At 46.7% G+C, this 19,630-nt stretch overlaps 1 protein-coding gene across 1 annotated transcript; it reads left to right on the top strand.

The window, feature by feature from the left end:
- The first annotated feature begins 8,658 nt into the window (after positions 1-8,658).
- Positions 8,659-16,436, top strand: LOC128845849 (olfactory receptor 10A7-like). The gene is made up of 4 exons (XM_054044897.1): positions 8,659-8,832; positions 9,247-9,350; positions 12,959-13,265; positions 14,702-16,436. Exons 3-4 carry the CDS (start codon positions 12,968-12,970, stop codon positions 15,349-15,351), a joined length of 948 nt encoding a protein of 315 aa, XP_053900872.1. The 5' UTR covers positions 8,659-8,832; positions 9,247-9,350; positions 12,959-12,967; the 3' UTR covers positions 15,352-16,436.
- Positions 16,437-19,630: the final 3,194 nt, after the last annotated feature.

Genomic DNA, 19,630 nt, shown 5'->3' with positions numbered 1-19,630 from the left:
TGCACAGAGGAAATGAGGGGTTTATAAACGATCTCACTGATTTAAAGCCCAAAGACCCAAATTTGATATTCTGGAAAAAAATAAGCCAGATAGTTACCACCTATATGGTACATCCCAGGGATCTTTATATCTTAACAAAAGCTAAAGGCCCTGATCTATCATGGGCCAAGATCCCTACAGAAGGACATGGGAACGGCATTTGGGCCTTGGTTAAATGTGAATCTGAAAATGATATGACCCTTACCTGCACTGAGTTTAAGGAAGCCGTCCAAGAAGCCTTGGGAAACAGAGCTGGTAATTGGTGACCGATCTTGGGCTGTGTACAAGGCAAGGACGAGCCTGTGGCTCAGTATTGTGAGAGAAAGTGGGAGATCTATTCCAGCAATGCAGGGATTGCAGACCCAAAGAAAACTGATCAGGCGTTTTTAAAGATGTTAAAGGAAGGTTTTAACTCCCACCTGCAAACAGCCCTTAATTTGGCAGTGAACCCAGGTTCTGTATGTGGGCCTCTGAATGCGAAGCCAGACAGGCCAAAGAGATGAGGAGCAAGGCTGCTCACATTGCTGTAGTAACAGCAAAAGATAATATAGCCTGCTATAATTGTGGGTGTCTCAGGCATACCCAAAAGAACTTCAAATGCAAAAACCCAAAACCCTAGTCAGGGACAGAATCATGGCCAGTTGAATCCCTGCAGTACTTCTCTGCCTTTTTGACCTGGTCCTGCCCCACTCCCACCCGCCACTTCCCAGTGTTTTGTGTGCAGAGAGACAGGACATTGGACAGCAGGGTGCGCAATCCGAATAACCCTCTGTCAAGGCTGGATCCCCACTTTGAACTTTAGGGTACAAATGTAGGGGCCTGCATGAAAACTTCTAAGCTTAACTACCAGCTTCGCTCTGGTTCCGCTGCCACCATTTCCCAATTCTAGATTCCCACCCTGGGAAACCTTGAGAAAACCTTTCACCAATTCCCTGGTGAATACAGATCCAAACCCCTTGGATCTTAAAACAAGGAGAAATTAACCATCCCCCCTCCTTCCTCCCACCAACTCCTGGTGAACACAGATCCAATCCCCTTGGATCTTAAAACAAGGAGAAATTAACCTTTCCCCCTCCTTCCTCCCACCAACTCCTGGTGAACACAGATCCAATCCCCTTGGATCTAAAACAAGGAGAAATTAACCCTTCCCCCTCCTTCCTTTCACCAACTCCTAGTGAATACAGATCCAACCCCCTTGGATCTAAAAACAAGGAAAAATCAATCAGGTTCTAAAAAGAAAGCTTTTAATTAAAGAAAAAGGTAAAAATCATCTCTGTAAAATCAGTATGGAAATTAACCTTACAGGGTAATCAAACTTAAAGAGCTCAGAGGACTCCCCTCTAGTCTCAGGTTCAAAGTACAGCAAACAAAGATAAACACTCTAGTAAAAGGTACATTTACAAGTTGAGAAAAACAAAGGAAAACTAACACGCCTTGCCTGGCTATTTACTTACAAGTTTGAAATAGGAGAGACTTGTTTAGAAAGATGTGGAGAACCTGGATTGATGTCTGGTCCCTCTCAGTCCCGAGAACGAACACACTCCCCAACAAAGAACACAAACAAAAGCCTCCCCCCCCCCCCCAAGATTTGAAAGTATCTTGTCCCCTTATTGGTCCTTTAGGTCAGATACCAGCCAGGTTACCTGAGCTTCTTAACCCTTTACAGGGAAAAGGATTTTGGAGTCTCTGGCCAGGAGGGATTTTATAGTACTGTACACAGGACAGCTATTATCCTTCCCTTTATAGTTATGACACGCCCCCCAAATCACAGATAGAGTTGGATGTTCGGTTCCACACTGGCTGTGATTTCTTCCTGGAGTTCTAGGAGAAAACAGAGTTAATAAGACACATGTACCTTTAGACATACTACTGATTATATAAAAACTAACAATATGTTTCATTCCAAGAACAATTGTTAACCAGTTAACTCTGGGAAACTTTCCCGGGAGAGTGCATCAGCCACTTTGTTAGAAGCCCCTGAAATGTGTTGTATTTCAAAATCAAAATCTTGGAGAGCTAAACTCCACCGAAGAAGTTTTTTGTTATTTCCCTTGGCGGTATGAAGCTACTGTAGCGCAGCATGGTCTGTTTGTAGTTGGAAACGCCGTCCCCAAACATATGGGCGTAGCTTTTCCAGCGCGTACACAATGGCGTAGAATTCCTTTTCGCTGATTGACCAATGGCTTTCCCTCTCAGACAGTTTCTTACTGAGAAACACGACAGGATGGAATTCTTGATCCGGTCCTTCCTGCATTAAAACTGCTCCCACGCCTCGCTCGGAGGCATCTGTGGTTACTAGGAACTGTTTGTCAAAGTCTGGGGCCCTTAGCACAGGGTCAGACATGAGTGTTACCTTAAGCTGGTTAAAGGCCTTTTGACACTCATCAGTCCACTGAACTGCATTTGGCTGTTTCTTTCTGGTTAGGTCTGTCAGCGGGGCGGCGATTTGGCTGTAGTGGGGTACAAATCACCTATAATATCCAGCCAAGCCTAAGAAGGATTGGACCTGTTTCTTAGACTTTGGAACCGGCCACTTTTGGATAGCATCCACTTTGGCCTGTAAGGAATTTATAGTTCCTTGACCCACCTGGTGCCCCAGGTAAGTCACTCTGTTTTGGCCTATTTGACACTTTTTAGCCTTAACAGTTAGTCCTGCCTGCTGGATGCGCTTGAAAACTTTTTCCAGGTGCTCCAGGTGCTCTGCCCATGAATCAGAAAAAATGGCCACATCATCGAGGTAGGCAACTGCAGATTCTCCCAATCCTGCTAGGAGACCATCTACAAGTCTTTGGAAGGTGGCGGGTGCATTTCGCAACCCAAAAGGGAGTACATTGAATTCATACACCCCTGCCTGGGTGACGAAGGCTGACCTTTCCTTAGCGGGTTCATCCAGTGGTACTTGCCAGTACCCCTTGGTTAAGTCCAAAGTAGAGATGAATTGGGCATGTCCCAATTTCTCCAATAGCTCATCTGTGCGTGGCATTGGATAGTTGTCAGGATGAGTTACAGCATTTAGCTTACGGTAGTCCACGCAAAAGCGTATTTCCCCATCTGGTTTGGGAACTAGAACCACTGGATATGCCCATGCACTCTTAGAGGGGCGGATTATACCCATCTGTAGCATGTCCTGGATCTCCCTTTGTATAGCAGTTTTGGCATGAGGTGACTCCCGGTAGGGTGGGGTTCTAATAGGGTGAGCATTACCTGTGTCAATGGAGTGGTATGCCCGTTCGGTCCATCCTGGAGTGGCTGAGAAAATTGGTGCAAAGCTTGTGCACAGCTCCTTGATCTGCTGTCACTGTAGACGTCCAAGGGTCGTGGAGAGGTTCACCTCTTCCACGCCACCATCCTTTTTTCCTCCGTAGTAGACCCCTTCAGGCCACTCCGCATCATCTGTTTCCTGGGCTGTAAACTGGCAAACGTTTAATTCTCTGGAATAAAGGGGCTTAAGAGAATTAGGCTTTATGTTGGAGGTGGGGAAGGCTATGAGATAGTTAACAGCTCCTAGGCGCTCCTGGACCGTGAATGGTCCTTCCCACGACGCTTCCATTTTATGGGCCTGGAGCGCCTTTAAGACCATGACTTGGTCTCCTACTTTGAAGGACCGTTCTCTGGAATGTTTATCATACCAGGCCTTTTGCTCTTCCTGAGCATCCTTTAGGTTTTCTTTAGCAAGGGCTAAAGAGTGTCGGAGGGTGCTTTGTAGGTTGCTTACAAAGTCTAGAATGTTAGTTCCTGGAGAAGGCGTAAATCCCTCCCATTGCTGCTTCACCAACTGTAATGGCCCCTTAACCTCGCGGCCATACACAAGTTCAAATGGTGAAAACCCTAAACTGGGATGTGGTACAGCCCTGTAGGCAAAAAGCAACTGCTGCAACACTAGGTCCCAATCATTGGAGTGTTCATTTACAAATTTACGTATCATGGCCCCCAAAGTTCCATTAAACCTCTCCACCAGGCCATTGGTTTCATGGTGGTAAGGGGTGGCAACCAAGTGATTCACCCCATGAGCTTCCCACAGGTTTTCCATGGTCCCTGCCAGGAAATTAGTTCCCGAATCTGTAAGGATGTCAGAGGGCCAACCTACCCTGGCAAAAATGTCTGTTAATGCCTGGCACACACTTTTAGCCCTGGTGTTGCTTAAGGGTACTGCTTCCGGCCATCGGGTAGCAAAATCCATGAAAGTCAGTACGTACTGCTTTCCTCCGGGTGTCTTCTTTGGGAAAGGACCCAGAATATCCACAGCTACGCGCTGAAATGGGACCTCAATTATGGGTAGTGGCTGGAGAGGGGCTTTAACCTGGTCTTGGGGCTTTCCCACTCGTTGGCACACCTCACAAGACCGGACATAATTAGCAACATCCTTGCCCATTCCCTCCCAGTGGAAGGACTTCCCCAACCGGTCCTTGGTTCTGTTCACCCCAGAATGGCCACTGGGATGATCATGGGCTAAGCTCAAGAGCTTTACCCGATACTTAGTGGGAACTACCAACTGTCTTTGAGGATGCCAATCTTCCTGGTGCCCACCAGAAAGAGTCTCCTTGTATAAAAGTCCTTGTTCTACAACAAACCGGGATCGGTTCGAAGAGCTGAGAGGCGGTGGGGTGCTCCGCGCCGCCGCCCAAGCTTTCTGAAGGCTGTCATCTGCTTCCTGCTCGGCCTGGAACTGTTCCCTTGTTGCTGGAGACATCAGTTCCTCCTTGGACTGTGGACTGGGGCTTGGTCCCTCTGGAAGCGAGGCAGGTGCTGGGGCTGTTTCCATTGACTGTGATCCACTGTCCGCTGGTGCACTATGTGGTATCTCAGGCTCTGGCTGAGCCTCTTGGGTAGGGTTATCTGCTGCTTCCGCCAGGTCAGGCTCGCTGGTGCCCTCTGGCATTGGAGTTGTAGACGGGTTTTCAAGCGCTGGACTCAGTACTGGCAATGGTTCTGGTGCTGGTTGCGTTGCCAGTTCCGGTTCTGGGACTGGCTTTGGCTGTGTCTCTGGGATTGGATCCACTACGGTTGTTGCAGTCGTTGGCAGGGGATCCTGTTCCACCACCTTTGTCTGGGTCTCTGGTAACCCAGACGGGGCCCTGGTGGACGGCTCAGGAACAGGGATGGGGGTGAAAGCTTGCTTAGCCTTTGCTAGTTCCAGTTCATACTTCCTTTCTTTTTCTCTCTCCTCCATCTCTTTTTCTTTTATCTCCATCTCTTTTTTTTTCAGCTCCATCTCTTTTTCTTTCAGCTCCATCTCTCTCTTGTGGGCCTCCTCTTTGGCTTTTTCTTCTCTTTCTTTTAGCTCCATCTTTCTTTTGTGGGCCCCCTCTTTGGCTTTTTCTTCTCTGTTTCTCAGCTCTATCTCTTTTTCTTTCAGCTCCATAGCCCTCTTGTGGGCCTCCTCTTTGGCTTTTTCTTCTTTTGTAGTCATTTTCCTGTTTTCTTGTGCTGGGTCACCCCCTCTGCAGTTAACTGAAACTGGGAAGCTCTCAGCTCTGGCTGCTGCTGAGTTAACAGAGACTTTCTAACTAGCTACTCCCGAGGATGTAAAAAGAAAAAAAAAACAATTCAGCTTGTAAAGTCCTTTTACCAGTCAAGTTTGCTAATTGAACCCTTCTCTTAACAAAGGACCTTGTTAAAAAAACTTAACACCTCTGCCTTCAGGCAAGGAGAGATAAGATATGCATCTATCTACGTCCAGCTCGGCTTTCCAAGCAGCTAGAAGGAAAAAAAAAATCTCACTGGCTTTTGGGTTTAAAATGATCCCACCGCTCTACCACCATGTCAAGGCTGGATCCCCACTTTGAACTTTAGGGTACAAATGTAGGGGCCTGCATGAAAACTTCTAAGCTTAACTACCAGCTTCGCTCTGGTTCCGCTGCCACCATTTCCCAATTCTAGATTCCCACCCTGGGAAGCCCTGAGAAAACCTTTCACCAATTCCCTGGTGAATACAGATCCAAACCCCTTGGATCTTAAAACAAGGAGAAATTAACCATCCCCCCTCCTTCCTCCCACCAACTCCTGGTGAACACAGATCCAATCCCCTTGGATCTTAAAACAAGGAGAAATTAACCATCCCCCCTCCTTCCTCCCACCAACTCCTGGTGAACACAGATCCAATCCCCTTGGATCTAAAACAAGGAGAAATTAACCCTTCCCCCTCCTTCCTTTCACCAACTCCTGGTGAATACAGATCCAACCCCCTTGGATCTAAAAACAAGGAAAAATCAATCAGGTTCTAAAAAGAAAGCTTTTAATTAAAGAAAAAGGTAAAAATCATCTCTGTAAAATCAGTATGGAAATTAACCTTACAGGGTAATCAAACTTAAAGAGCTCAGAGGACTCCCCTCTAGTCTCAGGTTCAAAGTACAGCAAACAAAGATAAACACTCTAGTAAAAGGTACATTTACAAGTTGAGAAAAACAAAGAAAAACTAACACGCCTTGCCTGGCTATTTACTTACATGTTTGAAATAGGAGAGACTTGTTTAGAAAGATGTGGAGAACCTGGATTGATGTCTGGTCCCTCTCAGTCCCGAGAACGAACACACTTCCCAACAAAGAACACAAACAAAAGCCTCCCCCCCCCCCCAAGATTTGAAAGTATCTTGTCCCCTTATTGGTCCTTTAGGTCAGATGCCAGCCAGGTTACCTGAGCTTCTTAACCCTTTACAGGGAAAAGGATTTTGGAGTCTCTGGCCAGGAGGGATTTTATAGTACTGTACACAGGACAGCTATTACCCTTCCCTTTATAGTTATGACACCCTCGGTAACCAACAACAGCCCCACCCGGTGTCTCAACCGACTGCCAACCTTTACTCACACCTGAGTAAAGAGGAAATGGCCAGGCTTTAAATTCCATGACCCGCTAGGATCCAGCGCCCTCCCCCACCTTGCCTTTCAGTACTGCTAATACAGATATAAATCCCTCGAGGCCACACTTACAAGCATGGATAAGGGGCCGGCCATGCACAATTCTCACAGACATGGAAATGTCTGTTTCCATTACTGATCTCCCCCTCCCCACTACTAAACAGTATATTACCATTTCAGGTGTAGGAGGTGCACAACTCACAGCTTATAAAAGCTACCCTGTTCTTGTAAAACCTAATCTATTCTTCTGGACTCAGTCTTTTTTATGTAGTTCCAAATGCAGAGGGGACTATTTTGGGCATGGACGTCCTCTGCGACTTTGCAGCAACTCTTAACCTCGCTTGGAGCACAGTTACCGATAAACTTATGCTTACTCATACCATCCCCCTCCGCAATGATACATTTCTCTCTTCTGTTCCACTGGCAAATCCATGGCTCTTACTTGGGGATACATCTAACCCTTTTTCAAGAATTATGTTCCAGGCAGAGCTGGCTCTAGGCACAAGCAAACCAAGCACGTGCTTGGGGCAGCACATTTTCAAGGGAAGCATTCTGGTCTTTTTTTTTTTTTTTTTTTTTTGCTTCCGGCAGCAAAAGCCTAGAGCCGGCCCTGGCAGCAGCAGCGCATCGTGCATGGGGAGCGCCCTGGGGGAGCAGTGCCCACACCTTGTGGCTGGGCCGGGCAGGCTTCAAGCGGGGGACACTCAGGCTGGGGGACACCCCACGGGGCACACAGAGCCACCTGCAGGTGCTGCAGGGCAGCCGCCCCCAGCGCTGCAGCTGGGGCTGAGCAAAGCAGCCGGAGCCGCCCAGGGACTGTGGCAGGGCGGCCAGAAGCAGCAGCTGCAGTGGGGCCATAGAGGGTGGGGTGCTGCTGTGCTGGGCCTGCATCCCGCTCTCCGGGGCTCCGCTGCCTCTGGGGCTCTGCCCTCCCGGATCCCGGCCAGTCCTGGAGGCAGGAGCCCTGGATGGAGGGACCCTGGGCTGAGGTGCGGCCTGGGAGCCCCGCTCCTTACCCCAAACCTGCCAGCGCCGGACCGGCTGGAGGCGAGAGGGGAGTGGGCAGCATCATCACTGGTGGGGGGGAGCCCAGGGCTGGGGTGGCAGGGGGTGCGGGTGGGGGGAAGAGAGAGCCCAAGGCTGAGGTGGGGGGCAGCCAAAAAATGTTTTGCTTGTGGCGACAAAAAACCTAGAGCCGGCCCTGATAGTGACCAATAGATTTCAGTAGTCAATAAACGATCGGCAAAAAGGCAGTGATGTTATAAAATGTTCACTAGGTGGCAGTATAGTGCAAGAATGAAATGTGGGATAGTATTATCTGAAATGCCCACTAGGGGACTTAAAATTAGATGCAATTATACAAAGAACATTGTCTGCAAGTTCTATTATACAAGTCCCATTGGGCATTGTTAGCCCCAAAGCTTTGGAGAAACAAAATTAACCAAGTGGGAGAATGGGTGAAGTGGGACCATAGTAAAAAGCATGAAGATATCAGCGGTAGATGCAGGTCTCTTTACTGAGACGATCCAGTTTCTGTAGAATGATGAAAGACAAGAACCTCAGTGGAACCTGAGTCCTGTCCCCCAAACACTGAAAAACAGGAGTTCATCAACTCAAGCTTGAGCTGTCCTGTGGATAGAGGTAGGCATCCACTCCCAAACTGCTGTTACTTTGCATTTATATATCAGCTTCCAAACAGGGATATCAAAGTGCTTTAGCAGTAAAGCATTAGCAATTGAAACTTCTCCTTCTGTGATTGCTAAAACGTAGCTAAGGGTAAAAACTCTAAAACAATAGCAATAGACAAAACACTATGGCATGTTGCTCAAAGGGAAAATTCCAGGAAACCAATATGAGGAAAGTCCCTCTGACTTCCTCTGGAGAAATGCATGAACCCAGTCAGAGTCTGGAAATGAGACACACATATTTACCAATGAAGGTAATTAATCATTGGAACAATTTACCAAAGGGTTGTGATGGATTCTCCATCCCTGGCAATTTTTAAATCAAGGTTGGATGTTTTTTCCCAAAGGGTGTGCTGTAATTCAAACAGGAATTAATTCAGGCAAGTCTCATGTTCTGTGTTACACAGAGGTTCAGACTGGATGATAACATGGGCCTTTCTGGCCTTGGAATCTATGAATAAAAGGGGAGAGATTCTAACTGGGGTGTCAGACTGTCCGAAAGATCAAGGCTGTGGGGAAAACCCATCTGACTGGACTTGGGGGGGGGGCGGGTGTGCCAGGGTTAAGTGGAACCTGCATAAACTGGCAATGAAGGGTGATTACAGAGACAAGGTCGATGAGGTAATAGGCCTCTGTGTGGCTCAAAAGCTGGTCTCTCTCACCAACAGGAGCTGGTCCAATAAAATATATCACCTCACCCACTTTGTCTCTCCAATATCCTGGGACCCACATGGCTTCTACTACACTGCACACAATGAAAGATTATTTTTAGGTAAGACATTATGCTTATTATGCAATATTATTGTTTTAACCCTCTTTCCCTCTGCTAGTTACATTTCTGTGGACCAATCAATCACACTTGTTTTTTGAAGAAGCCTTCCTAAGTCGCGGTGAAATAAAAGTTATTAACTTTCTTAGCAATATAGTTTGAAATTTAAAATTGCCTTAATGGATTTAGGAGCCAACCCATCAAAATTGTTTGGATACGTAACTCTTTTAGAGTGCTATGAAAGACTTAATTTACATAGTCTAAGTCTTCATGTTACTGACAGTGACACAACTTAGAATCATAGATCATAGAATATCAGGGTTGGAAGGGACCTCAGGAGGTCATCTAGTCCAACCCCTGCTAAAAGCAGGACCTATCCCCAACTAAATCATCTCAGCCAGGGCTTTGTCAAGTCTGACCTTAAAAACCTCTAAGGAAGGAGATTCCACCACCTCCCTAGGTAACCCATTTTAGTGCTTCACCACCCTCCTAGTGAAAAAGATTTTCCTAATAGCCAACCTAGACCTCCCACACTGCAACTTGAGACCATTACTCCTTGTTCTGTCATCTGCTACCACTGAGAACAATCTAGATCCATCTTCTTTGGAATCCCCTTTCAGGAAGTTGAAAGCAGCTATCAAATCCCCCCTCATTCTTCTCCTCTGCAGATTAACAATCCCAGTTCCTTCAGCCTCTCCTTATAAGTCATGTGCTCCAGCCCCCTAATAATTTTTGTTGCCCTCTGCTGGACTCGTTCCAATTTTTCCACATCCTTCTTGTAGTGTGGAGCCCAAAACTGGACACAGTACTCCAGGTGAGGCCTCACCAATGCCGAATAGAGGGGAATGATCACATTCCTCGATCTGCTGGCAATGCTAATACTGCCCAAAATGCCGTTAGCCTTCTTGGCAACAAGTGCACACTGTTCACTCATATCCAGCTTCTTGTCCACTGTAACCCCTAGGTCCTTTTCTGTAGAACTGCTGCCTAGCCATTCAGTCCCTAGTCTGTAGCAGTGCATGGGATTCTTCTATCCTAAGTACAGGACTCTGCACTTGTCCTTGTTAAACCTCATCAGATTTCTTTTGGCCCAATCCTCTAATTTGTTTAGGTCCCTCTGTATCCTATCCCTACCCTCCAGTGTATCTACCACTCCTCCCAGTTTAGTGTCACCTGCAAACTTGCTGAGGTTGCAGTCCATGCCATCCTCCAGATCATTAATGTAGATATTGAACAAATCCAGCCCCAGAACCGACCCTTGGGGCACTCTGCTTGATACCGGCTGCCAACTAGACATGGAGACATTGATCAGTACCCGTTGAGCCCAACAATCTAGCCAGCTTTCTATCCACCTTATAGTCCATTCATCCAGCCCATACTTCTTTAACTTGCTGGCAAGAATACTTTGGGAGACCATATCAAAAGCTTTGCTAAAGTCAAGGAATAACACAAGGAATTTCCCCTCATCCACAGAGCCAGTTATCTCCTCATAGAAGGCAATTAGGTTAGTCAGGCATGACTTGCCCTTTGTGAATCCATGCTGACTGTTCCTGATCACTTTCCTCTCCTCAAAGTGTTTCATAATTGATTCCTTGAGGACCTGCTCCATGATTTTTCCAGGGACTGAGGTGAGGCTGACTGGCCTGTAGTTCCCCGGATCCTCCTCCTTCCCTTTTTTAAAGATGGGCACTACATTAGCCTTTTTCCAGTCATCCGGGACCTCCCTCGATCACCATGAGTTTTCAAAAATATTGACTAATGGCTCTGCAATCACATCCGCCAACTCCTTTACCACCTTCGGATGCAGCGCATCCAGCCCCATGGACTTGTGCTCGTCCAGCTTTTCTAAATAGTCCCGAACCACTTCTTTCTCCACTTCTTTCTCCACAGAGGGCTGGTCACCTCCTCCTCATACTGTGCTGCCCAGTGCAGTAGTCTGGGAGCTGACCTTGTTCATGAAGACAGAGGCAAAAAAAGCATTGAGTACTTAGCTTTTTCCACATCCTCTGTCACTAGGTTGCCTCCCTCCTTCAGTAAGGGGCCCACACTTTCCTTGACTTTCTTCTTGTTGCTAACATATCTGAAGAAACCCTTCCTGTTCCTCTTAACATCTCTTGCTAGCTGCAACTCCAAGTGTGATTTGGCCTTCCTGATTTCACTCCTGCATGCCTGAGCAATATTTTTATACTCCTCCCTCCAAGCTTCCACTTCTTGTAAGCTTCTTTTTAGTGTTTAAGATCAGCAAGGATTTCATTGTTAAGCCAAGCTGGTCGCCTGCCATATTTACTATTCTTTCTACACATTGGGATGGTTTGTTCCTGCAACCTCAATAAGGATTCTTTAAAATACAGCCAGCTCTCCTGGACTCTGAAACCTTTCCCCCTCATGTTATTCTCCCAGGGGATCATTAGTTCCCTGAGGGAGTCAAAGTATGCTTTTCTGAAGTCCAGGGTCCGTATTCTGCTGCTCTCCTTTCTTCCTTGTGCCAGGATCCTGAACTCGACCATCTCATGATCACTGCCTCCCAGGTTCCCATCCACTATTGCTTCCCCTACTAATTCTTCCCAGTTTGTGAGCAGCAGATCAAGAAGAGTTCTGCTCCTAGTTGGTTCAGGAAATTGTCCCCTACACTTTAAAAAAACTTCCTGGATTGTCTGTGCACCACTGTATTGCTCTCCCAGCAGATATCGGGGTGATTGAAGTCCCCCATGAGAACCAGGCCCTGTGATCTAGTAACTTCTGTTAGTTGCCTGAAGAAAGCCTCGTCCACCTCATCCCCTGGTCTGGTGGTCTATAGCAGACTCCCACCACGACCTCACCCTTGTTGCTCACACTTCTAAACTTAATCCAGAGACTCTCAGGTTTTTCTGCAGTTTCATACTGGAGCTCTGAGCAGTCATTACTGCTCTCTTACATACAATGCAACTCCCCCACTTTTTCTGCTCTGCCTGTCCTTCCTGAACGGTTTATATCCATCCATGACAGTACTCCAGTCATGTGAGTTATCGCACCAAGTGTCTGTTATTCCAATCACATCATAATTCCGTGACTGTGACAGGACTTCCAGTTCTCCCTGCTTGTTTCCCAGGCTTCTTGCATTTGTGTATAGGCACTTAAGATAACTCGCTGGTTGTCCTGCTTTCTCAGTATGAGGCAGGAGTCCTCCCCTCTTGCGGTCTCCTGCTCATGCTTCCTCCTGGTATCCCACTTCCCCACTTACCTCAGGGCTTTGGTCTCCTTCCCCCGATGAACCTAGTTTAAATACCTCCTCATTAGGTTACATAATGAAAAGGGTTTTCAACACATTAATATTTCCTACAGGTGGTATATGTGATGATATCTGTTGGGAATTTTTGATATTCTGGAATGTGCAATTTTTAAAAATACTCTAGAGGAACATTTATAGATTGGAAGGCCACAAAGAACCATTAGATCCTGTAGCCTGGCCTCCAAGACTAGATGTGTAGGTTGATTGTTATGGATTATACAAAAATATCAGGTTATTCTCAGTAATATTAGCTCACATTTGGACGATTTTGTCATGAGAAGAGTTGAGATTACAAAACCAAATATTGGTATTTTTTCTCTTCTATGATTTTTATTCTTCCTAGATACACCCAATGGCAAACACAGATTGGGGAAATCAAACGTCCATCACAGAATTCATCCTCCTAGGATTCAGGGATCTCCCTGATCTGGAAATCTTCCTCTTCCTACTGTTTCTACTGATCTACATTGTGACTGTGTCTGGGAACATCCTAATCATTGTGCTAGCTATCACTGATCGAAACCTTCACACCCCCATGTACTTCTTCCTGGGGAACTTGTCCTGTTTGGAGACCTGCTACACCTCAACCATCCTGCCCAGAGTTCTGGCCAGTCTCCTGACTGGGGACAAGACCATTTCCATCAGTGATTGTATGACACAATATTATTTTATTGGTGTGACGTTGTGCAGTCTATATGGTTTTATAAAAATATAAGTGAATATACTGTAACTGGGATATACTTCATGCAAAAGGTCTCTTGTAAGGTATCATTACAAAGCTCATAATCTACTGAGTGTGATCATCCTATTTGTAGAAATGTACCACTCTTGTATCTAAAACTAGAAATATAAAACATAACTCTGAGGGCCTATTGTAATTATGTAAAGTGTGGGCCATTAAGGATGGTTTGGAATCCTGCTGACTACGCTACTGTGACGGGTTGTTTCACAGAAACTCCCTTGGGAGCTGCCACCTGATGTTCAAAGACTACCCCTGCTTCTGTTTTCCCTGCCAGCTCAGGACTCCAGCACCCTGTCTTGCTGAGCCAGACACTCCCGTCTGGCTCCAGACACAGACACAGGGTCTGAATCACTTGCCCCAAAGCTGCAAGTTTACCTGAAAACAGCTCATAGAAGTGTGCTTGTCTTTAGCACTCAGATGCCCAAATCCCAATGGGGTCTAAACCCAGATAAATCCGTTTTACCCTGCATAAAGCTTATGCAGGGCAAACTCATAAATTGTTCGCCCTCTTTAACACTGATAGAGAGATATGCACAGTTGTTTGCTCCCCCAGGTATTAATACATACTCTGAGTAAATTACTAAATAAAAAGTGATTTTATTAAATACAGACAGTAGGATTTAAGTGGTTCCAAGCAGTAACAGACAGAACAAAGTAAGTCACCAAGCAAAATAAAATAAAATGTGCAAATCTATGTCTAATCAAACTAAATACAGATAATCTCACCATCAGAGATGTTTCAGTAAGTTTTTCTCAGACTGGACACCTTCCAGGCCTGGGCACAATTCTTTCCCCTGGTACAGCTCTTGTTGCAACTCAGGTGATAGCTAGGGGATTCTTCATGATTGCTCCTCTCTCTTCTTGTTCTCTTCCACCCCTTTATATATCTTTTGTATAAGGCGGGAACCCTTTGTCCCTCTGGGTTTCCACCCCCCTCACTGGAAAAACACTAGGTTAAAGATGGATTCCAGTTCAGGTGACATGATCACATGTCACTGCAAGACTTCATTACTCACTTGCCAGCACACACATATACAGAAAGACTCACAGGTAAATACAGCCATCTGCAGACAATGGGAGTCATCAAGATTCCAAACCATCCTTAATGCCCCACACTTTACATAATTACAATAGGCCCTCAGAGTTATGTTTTATATTTCTAGTTTTAGATACAAGAGTGGTACATTTCTACAAATAGGATGATCACACTCAGTAGATTATGAGCTTTGTAATGATACCTTACAAGAGACCTTTTGCATGAAGCATATCCCAGTTACATTATATTCACTTATATTTTTATAAAACCATATAGACTGCACAACGTCACAATTGGTTTCTTTGCAGGTGCAGAATGCTATCTGCTAGCGGTGATGTCTTATGACCGGTTCTTGGTGATATGTAAACCGCTGCATTATGCAGTCCTCATGAATGGCAGGTTCTGCCTGCAGCTAGCAGCAGGGTCTTGGATAAATGGATTTCTGGCCATAACCATGGTAATAGTTCTTATGTTACAATTAATTTTCTGTGGCCCCAATGAAATTGATCATTTCTACTGTGAATCCACAGAAATACTTAACCTTTACTGTAGTGACACCAACCAGATAGATCTTGTCATTACCTTCCTGGCTGCTATATTCACTCTGCCCCCATTTGTATTAACCGTGGCATCCTATGTATGTATCGTCATCACCATCTTGAGAATTCCTTCCACCACCGGGAGACAGAAGGCCTTTTCCACTTGCTCCTCTCACCTCATTGTGGTGACAATTTTCTATGGGACCATAATGATTCTCTACATGCTACCAAAAACCAACACACTGAGAGCCCTGAACAAAGTGTTCTCTGCCTTCTACACAGTTCTGACTCCTATGGCCAATCCCTTCATATACAGCCTGAGAAACACAGAGGTGAAGGAGACTATAGGAAAAATGATCAGTAAATGTCTAGATTTTACAAGAAATCAGCAATCACATGGGTTTTTTCTTTCTGTATAAAGCGAAAATGGTGAGATGCACAGCTGATTCATTGTTTTATTGAGATAGATCCTGTGTGGTCCCTAGTGCTGGCTAGGTCTTTGGGAATGTGCTACTGCCATATTTCAGGACCTGCAATGATTTGAAATGGTAAGATCAGTCAATGCTAGGATCTTTATTTTATAATACATGTTTTGAGTTAGGAAATTCCATACACCGTCGTCATCAATCCCTGGGACTTTGAGGATGATTGTTTTCCTATAAAATGATAGCCGGTTATTGATGGTGGACCCACCGGTGACTAATGAGGCCTATCCAGGATTAACAGAGCTTGTCAGAGTTGGGGGAGACATTTCCCATTGGAAGGGGTGGATCTGGATTGTTAAATCGGGCTGCAGCACATTCTTTCCTTCTTTTCTGGTTCTCTGTTTCCTGTTGTCTCCATTGGATATCAAAATACTGGCATCCTTACCACAAAATCCTTTTCTATTTTGGTCGATCAAGGGCTTGGGTTTCCCTTGGGTTTATGTCAACATTGCACTTCTCCATGCCAACTTTGAGAGTGTTTTTAAGCACTTTTTTGCCTGCCCCCTCCATACACTAAGCCCATATAAGAATATAGTAGAAAAGAACTATTTACACTCAGATTTTCAAAGGATTCTAGAGGATTAGGTGTTCAGCTTTCAATGCGACTTAGTTACTCCATTGAAAATCCATCTGAATGACAAAATATTTGAAAGCATACATTTATTTTTGGGTGTCTTCGTGATTGGGTAGCCCCACTTGAGACAGCAAGATTTTTCAGAGTGCACAGAATTTTCATAGCCTGTTGTATTTTCAATGTTGGGAAATGGTCAGTTCATGTCACCCTATCTAGCTACATTACCAGGTGCTCACGAGAATACTAACTGAACAATCCACAGTCATTAATAATGGGATACCTCAAGAAAGAATTGCTTGTTGACACAGATAGCAACTATGTGAATTTGAAGAAATTTGGATCCTGTTTTTTGAAACATTGGTATAAAGAATGATGAAATAATGCCAGACTTCAGCCTGGTCTACACTATGAGTTTAATTCGAATTTAGCAGTGTTAAATCGAATTAACCCCGCATTTGTCCACACAACGAAGCCATTTATTTTGAAATAAAGGGCTCTTAAAATCAATTTTTGTACTCCTCCCTGACGAGGGGTGTAGCGCCGAAATCGATATTGCCATTTCGAATTAGGGTTAGTGTGGCTGCAATTCGATGGTATTGACCTCCGGGAGCTATCCCACAGTGCACCATTGTGACCGCTCTGGACAGCAATCTGAACTTGGATGCACTGGCCAGGTAGAAAGGAAAAGACCCGCAAACTTTTGAATTTCATTTCCTGTTTGCCCAGCATGGAGAGCACAGGTGACCATGCAAAGCTCATCAGCACAGGTAACTATGCAGTCCGATAATCGAAAAAGAGCACCAGCATGGACTGTACGGAAGGTACTGGGTCTGATCGCTATATGGGGAGAGGATTCAGTGCTAGCAGAACTACATTCAAAAAGACGAAATGCAAAAACTTCTGAAAAAATCTCCAGGGGCATGATGGAGAGAGGCCACAATAAGGACTCGGATCAGTGCCACGTGAAAGTTAAGGAGCTCAGACAAGCCTATCAAAAAACAAAGGAGGCAAACGGTCACTCCGGGTCAGAGCCGCAGACATGCCGCTTCTACGCTGAGCTGCATGCAATTCTAGGGGGAGCCGTCACCACTACCCCACCTCTGACCATGGATTCCGAGGAGGGGGTAATCTCAGCAGACGGGGAAGAGGAGGAGGAGAAGGAGGAGGACGAGCTTGCGGAGAGCACATAGCACTCCGTTCTCCCCAACAGCCAGGATCTTTTTCTCAGCCTGAGTGAAGTACCCTCTGTGACAGACCCAGACCAGTGGGGTACAGGAATCTGGTAGAGGGCAAACATACTGGTCACTGGATGAGTAGTTTTCTGTTCCCTGAGTGACCAGAGCAGGGGCTGCACTAGAGTAATCAGGAACCTGCTAGAACCAGTTAAGGCAGGCAGGCTAATTAGGACACCTGGAGCCAATTAAGAAGAAGCTGCTAGAATCAATTAAGGCAGGCTAATCAGGGCACCTGGGTTTTAAAAGGAGCTCACTTCAGTGTGTGGTGCGAGTGTGAGGAGCTGGGAGCAAGAGACGCAAGGAGCTCAGAGTGAGAGGGTGTGCTATTGGAGGACTGAGGAGTACAAGCGTTATCAGACACCAGGCGGAAGGTCCTGTGGTGAGAATAAGGAAGGTATTTGGAGAAGGCCACGGGGAAGTAGCCCAGGGCGTTGTAGCTGTCATGCAGCTGTTACAGGAGGCACTATAGACAGCTGCAGTCCACAGGGCCCTGGGCTGGAACCCGGAGTAGAGGGCGGGCCCGGGTTCCCCTCAAACCTCCCAATTTGACCTGGACTGTGGGTTCTTCCAGAGGGGAAGGTCTCTAGGCTGTTCCCCAACCCACATGGTGAATCTCTGAGACAAGAAAATCCGCCAATAAGCACAGGACCCACCAAGATAGAGGAGGAACTTTGTCACACTGGTGCCAGGGGTGAGATCTTGCAGTGCACAGCACGGTGGAAGAAGGAGGGTGATTTAAAAAAACAACAACAACAACAACAAAAAACAAACAAACAAAAAAGGGAGAGGGTTTATTTTTTTTTCACCACAATGGATGACGTAGTGCGGGCACTGATACAAGCTACGGCGGCCCAGCAGGAGGCTACCCGTGTCCAGGCAGTTGCCCAGCAGGAGGCAGTGCGGCTGCGGCAAGAGACTAATCGCCTGCTGATGGACCAGGCTGCTCAAGACCGAGCTATGTTGCGGGAACTGGTAAACCAGGTAAAGTCCCTTACAGAGCTGAATCACGGTCATGATGGGACGCGGCTCATACGGGCCAGCCATTGGCTGCAGAAAATGACACGGGAGGATGATGTAGAGGAATACCTTCTGGCCTTTGAAAGGACAGCCCTACAGGAGGCCTGGCCTCGAGATCAGTGGTCTGGCATCTTTGCCCCATTCCTGTGTGGGGAGGCCCAGAAGGCCTACCATGATCTGCCTGAAGAGGCTGCGGCAGACTACCCCCACCTGAAAGCAGAGATCCTGGCCAGATCTGGGGTAACGACAGCAGTGCAGGCCCAGCAGTATCACAGTTGGAGGTACCAGGAAGACAAAACCCCGCGGTCCCAATTGTATGACCTCATCCATCTCGCACGAAAGTGGTTGCAAACAGAGTCCCGGAGTCCAGAAGAGATACTAGCGGTTCTGGTCATCGACCGATACATGAGGGGACTACCACCAGACCTTCGTGCCTGGGTAAGCCAGAACGAACCCTCCACCTATGACGAGGTTGTCGCCTTGGTAGAGAGGCGAAGGACAGCGAGGGAGCTGACCCAACCAGTTAAGGAAGAGGCACCCTGGGTTAAACTAGCAGCACCAAGCCCTAAAGTTCGGGTGACTGGGCCACCAGGAGGGCCCAGGTGGAAAAAGAGAGAGGCTGAAGGCACATCAGAGGCCACAAAGAGTCGGAGCACTGAGGGAGAAGAGGATCGTGATGTTAGACTGCCCAAACCAAGAGACCGGGGAACGCCTAGGGCTCCATACAGATGTTATGCCTGCGGGGCGTGGGGAAACATAGCTGCACAGTGTCCCAATGCTGAGGAGCCTATGCAGTGTAACCTGGGGAACTGGGCAGATCCATGCTCCCTAATCCACCTTGTGGGGGGCTCACTAACCCCACATATGTATACCAGACCAGTGAAACTAAATGGGGTAGGGACCATGGCACTGGTTGATTCGGGGAGTGCTATCACGCTTATCTCAGGGAAGCTCGTGAACCGTAGTTAGCTGCTGCAGGCTAAACGTACGGGGATAACATGTGTCCATGGGACAGTTAGTTACTACCCCACCATCCCAGTAAAAATCAAGATCCAAGGGAACACTACTGAGATAGCAGCAGGTGTAGTCCCTAAACTCCCTTACCCGGTGCTCATAGGGATGGACTTCCCAGGGTTTGGAAACTTACTCCCAGTAGGGGGATTGGAGAAAGATGGGGACCCTAAAATTGATGAGGCATCCACAGCAGACTGTCAACCCCCAATCTTCTCTGAAATATCCCCAGATTTGTTCTCCACTCCCAGACAGGGTAGAAAGACAAAAAGGGAAAGAACGGCACCTAAGGCCTTGGGAACCCGAATACTGACCCAAAGCCAGAGGGTCGCTCTTGTAGGTAGGCGGACCCGCGCAGCTGAAAATGAGGCCACGC

The sequence above is a fragment of the Malaclemys terrapin genome, chromosome 12 (genome assembly GCF_027887155.1).
Source record: "Malaclemys terrapin pileata isolate rMalTer1 chromosome 12, rMalTer1.hap1, whole genome shotgun sequence".
In the NCBI taxonomy this organism is placed as follows: Eukaryota; Metazoa; Chordata; order Testudines; family Emydidae; genus Malaclemys; species Malaclemys terrapin.
This window is presented reverse-complemented; position numbering and strand designations above follow the sequence as displayed.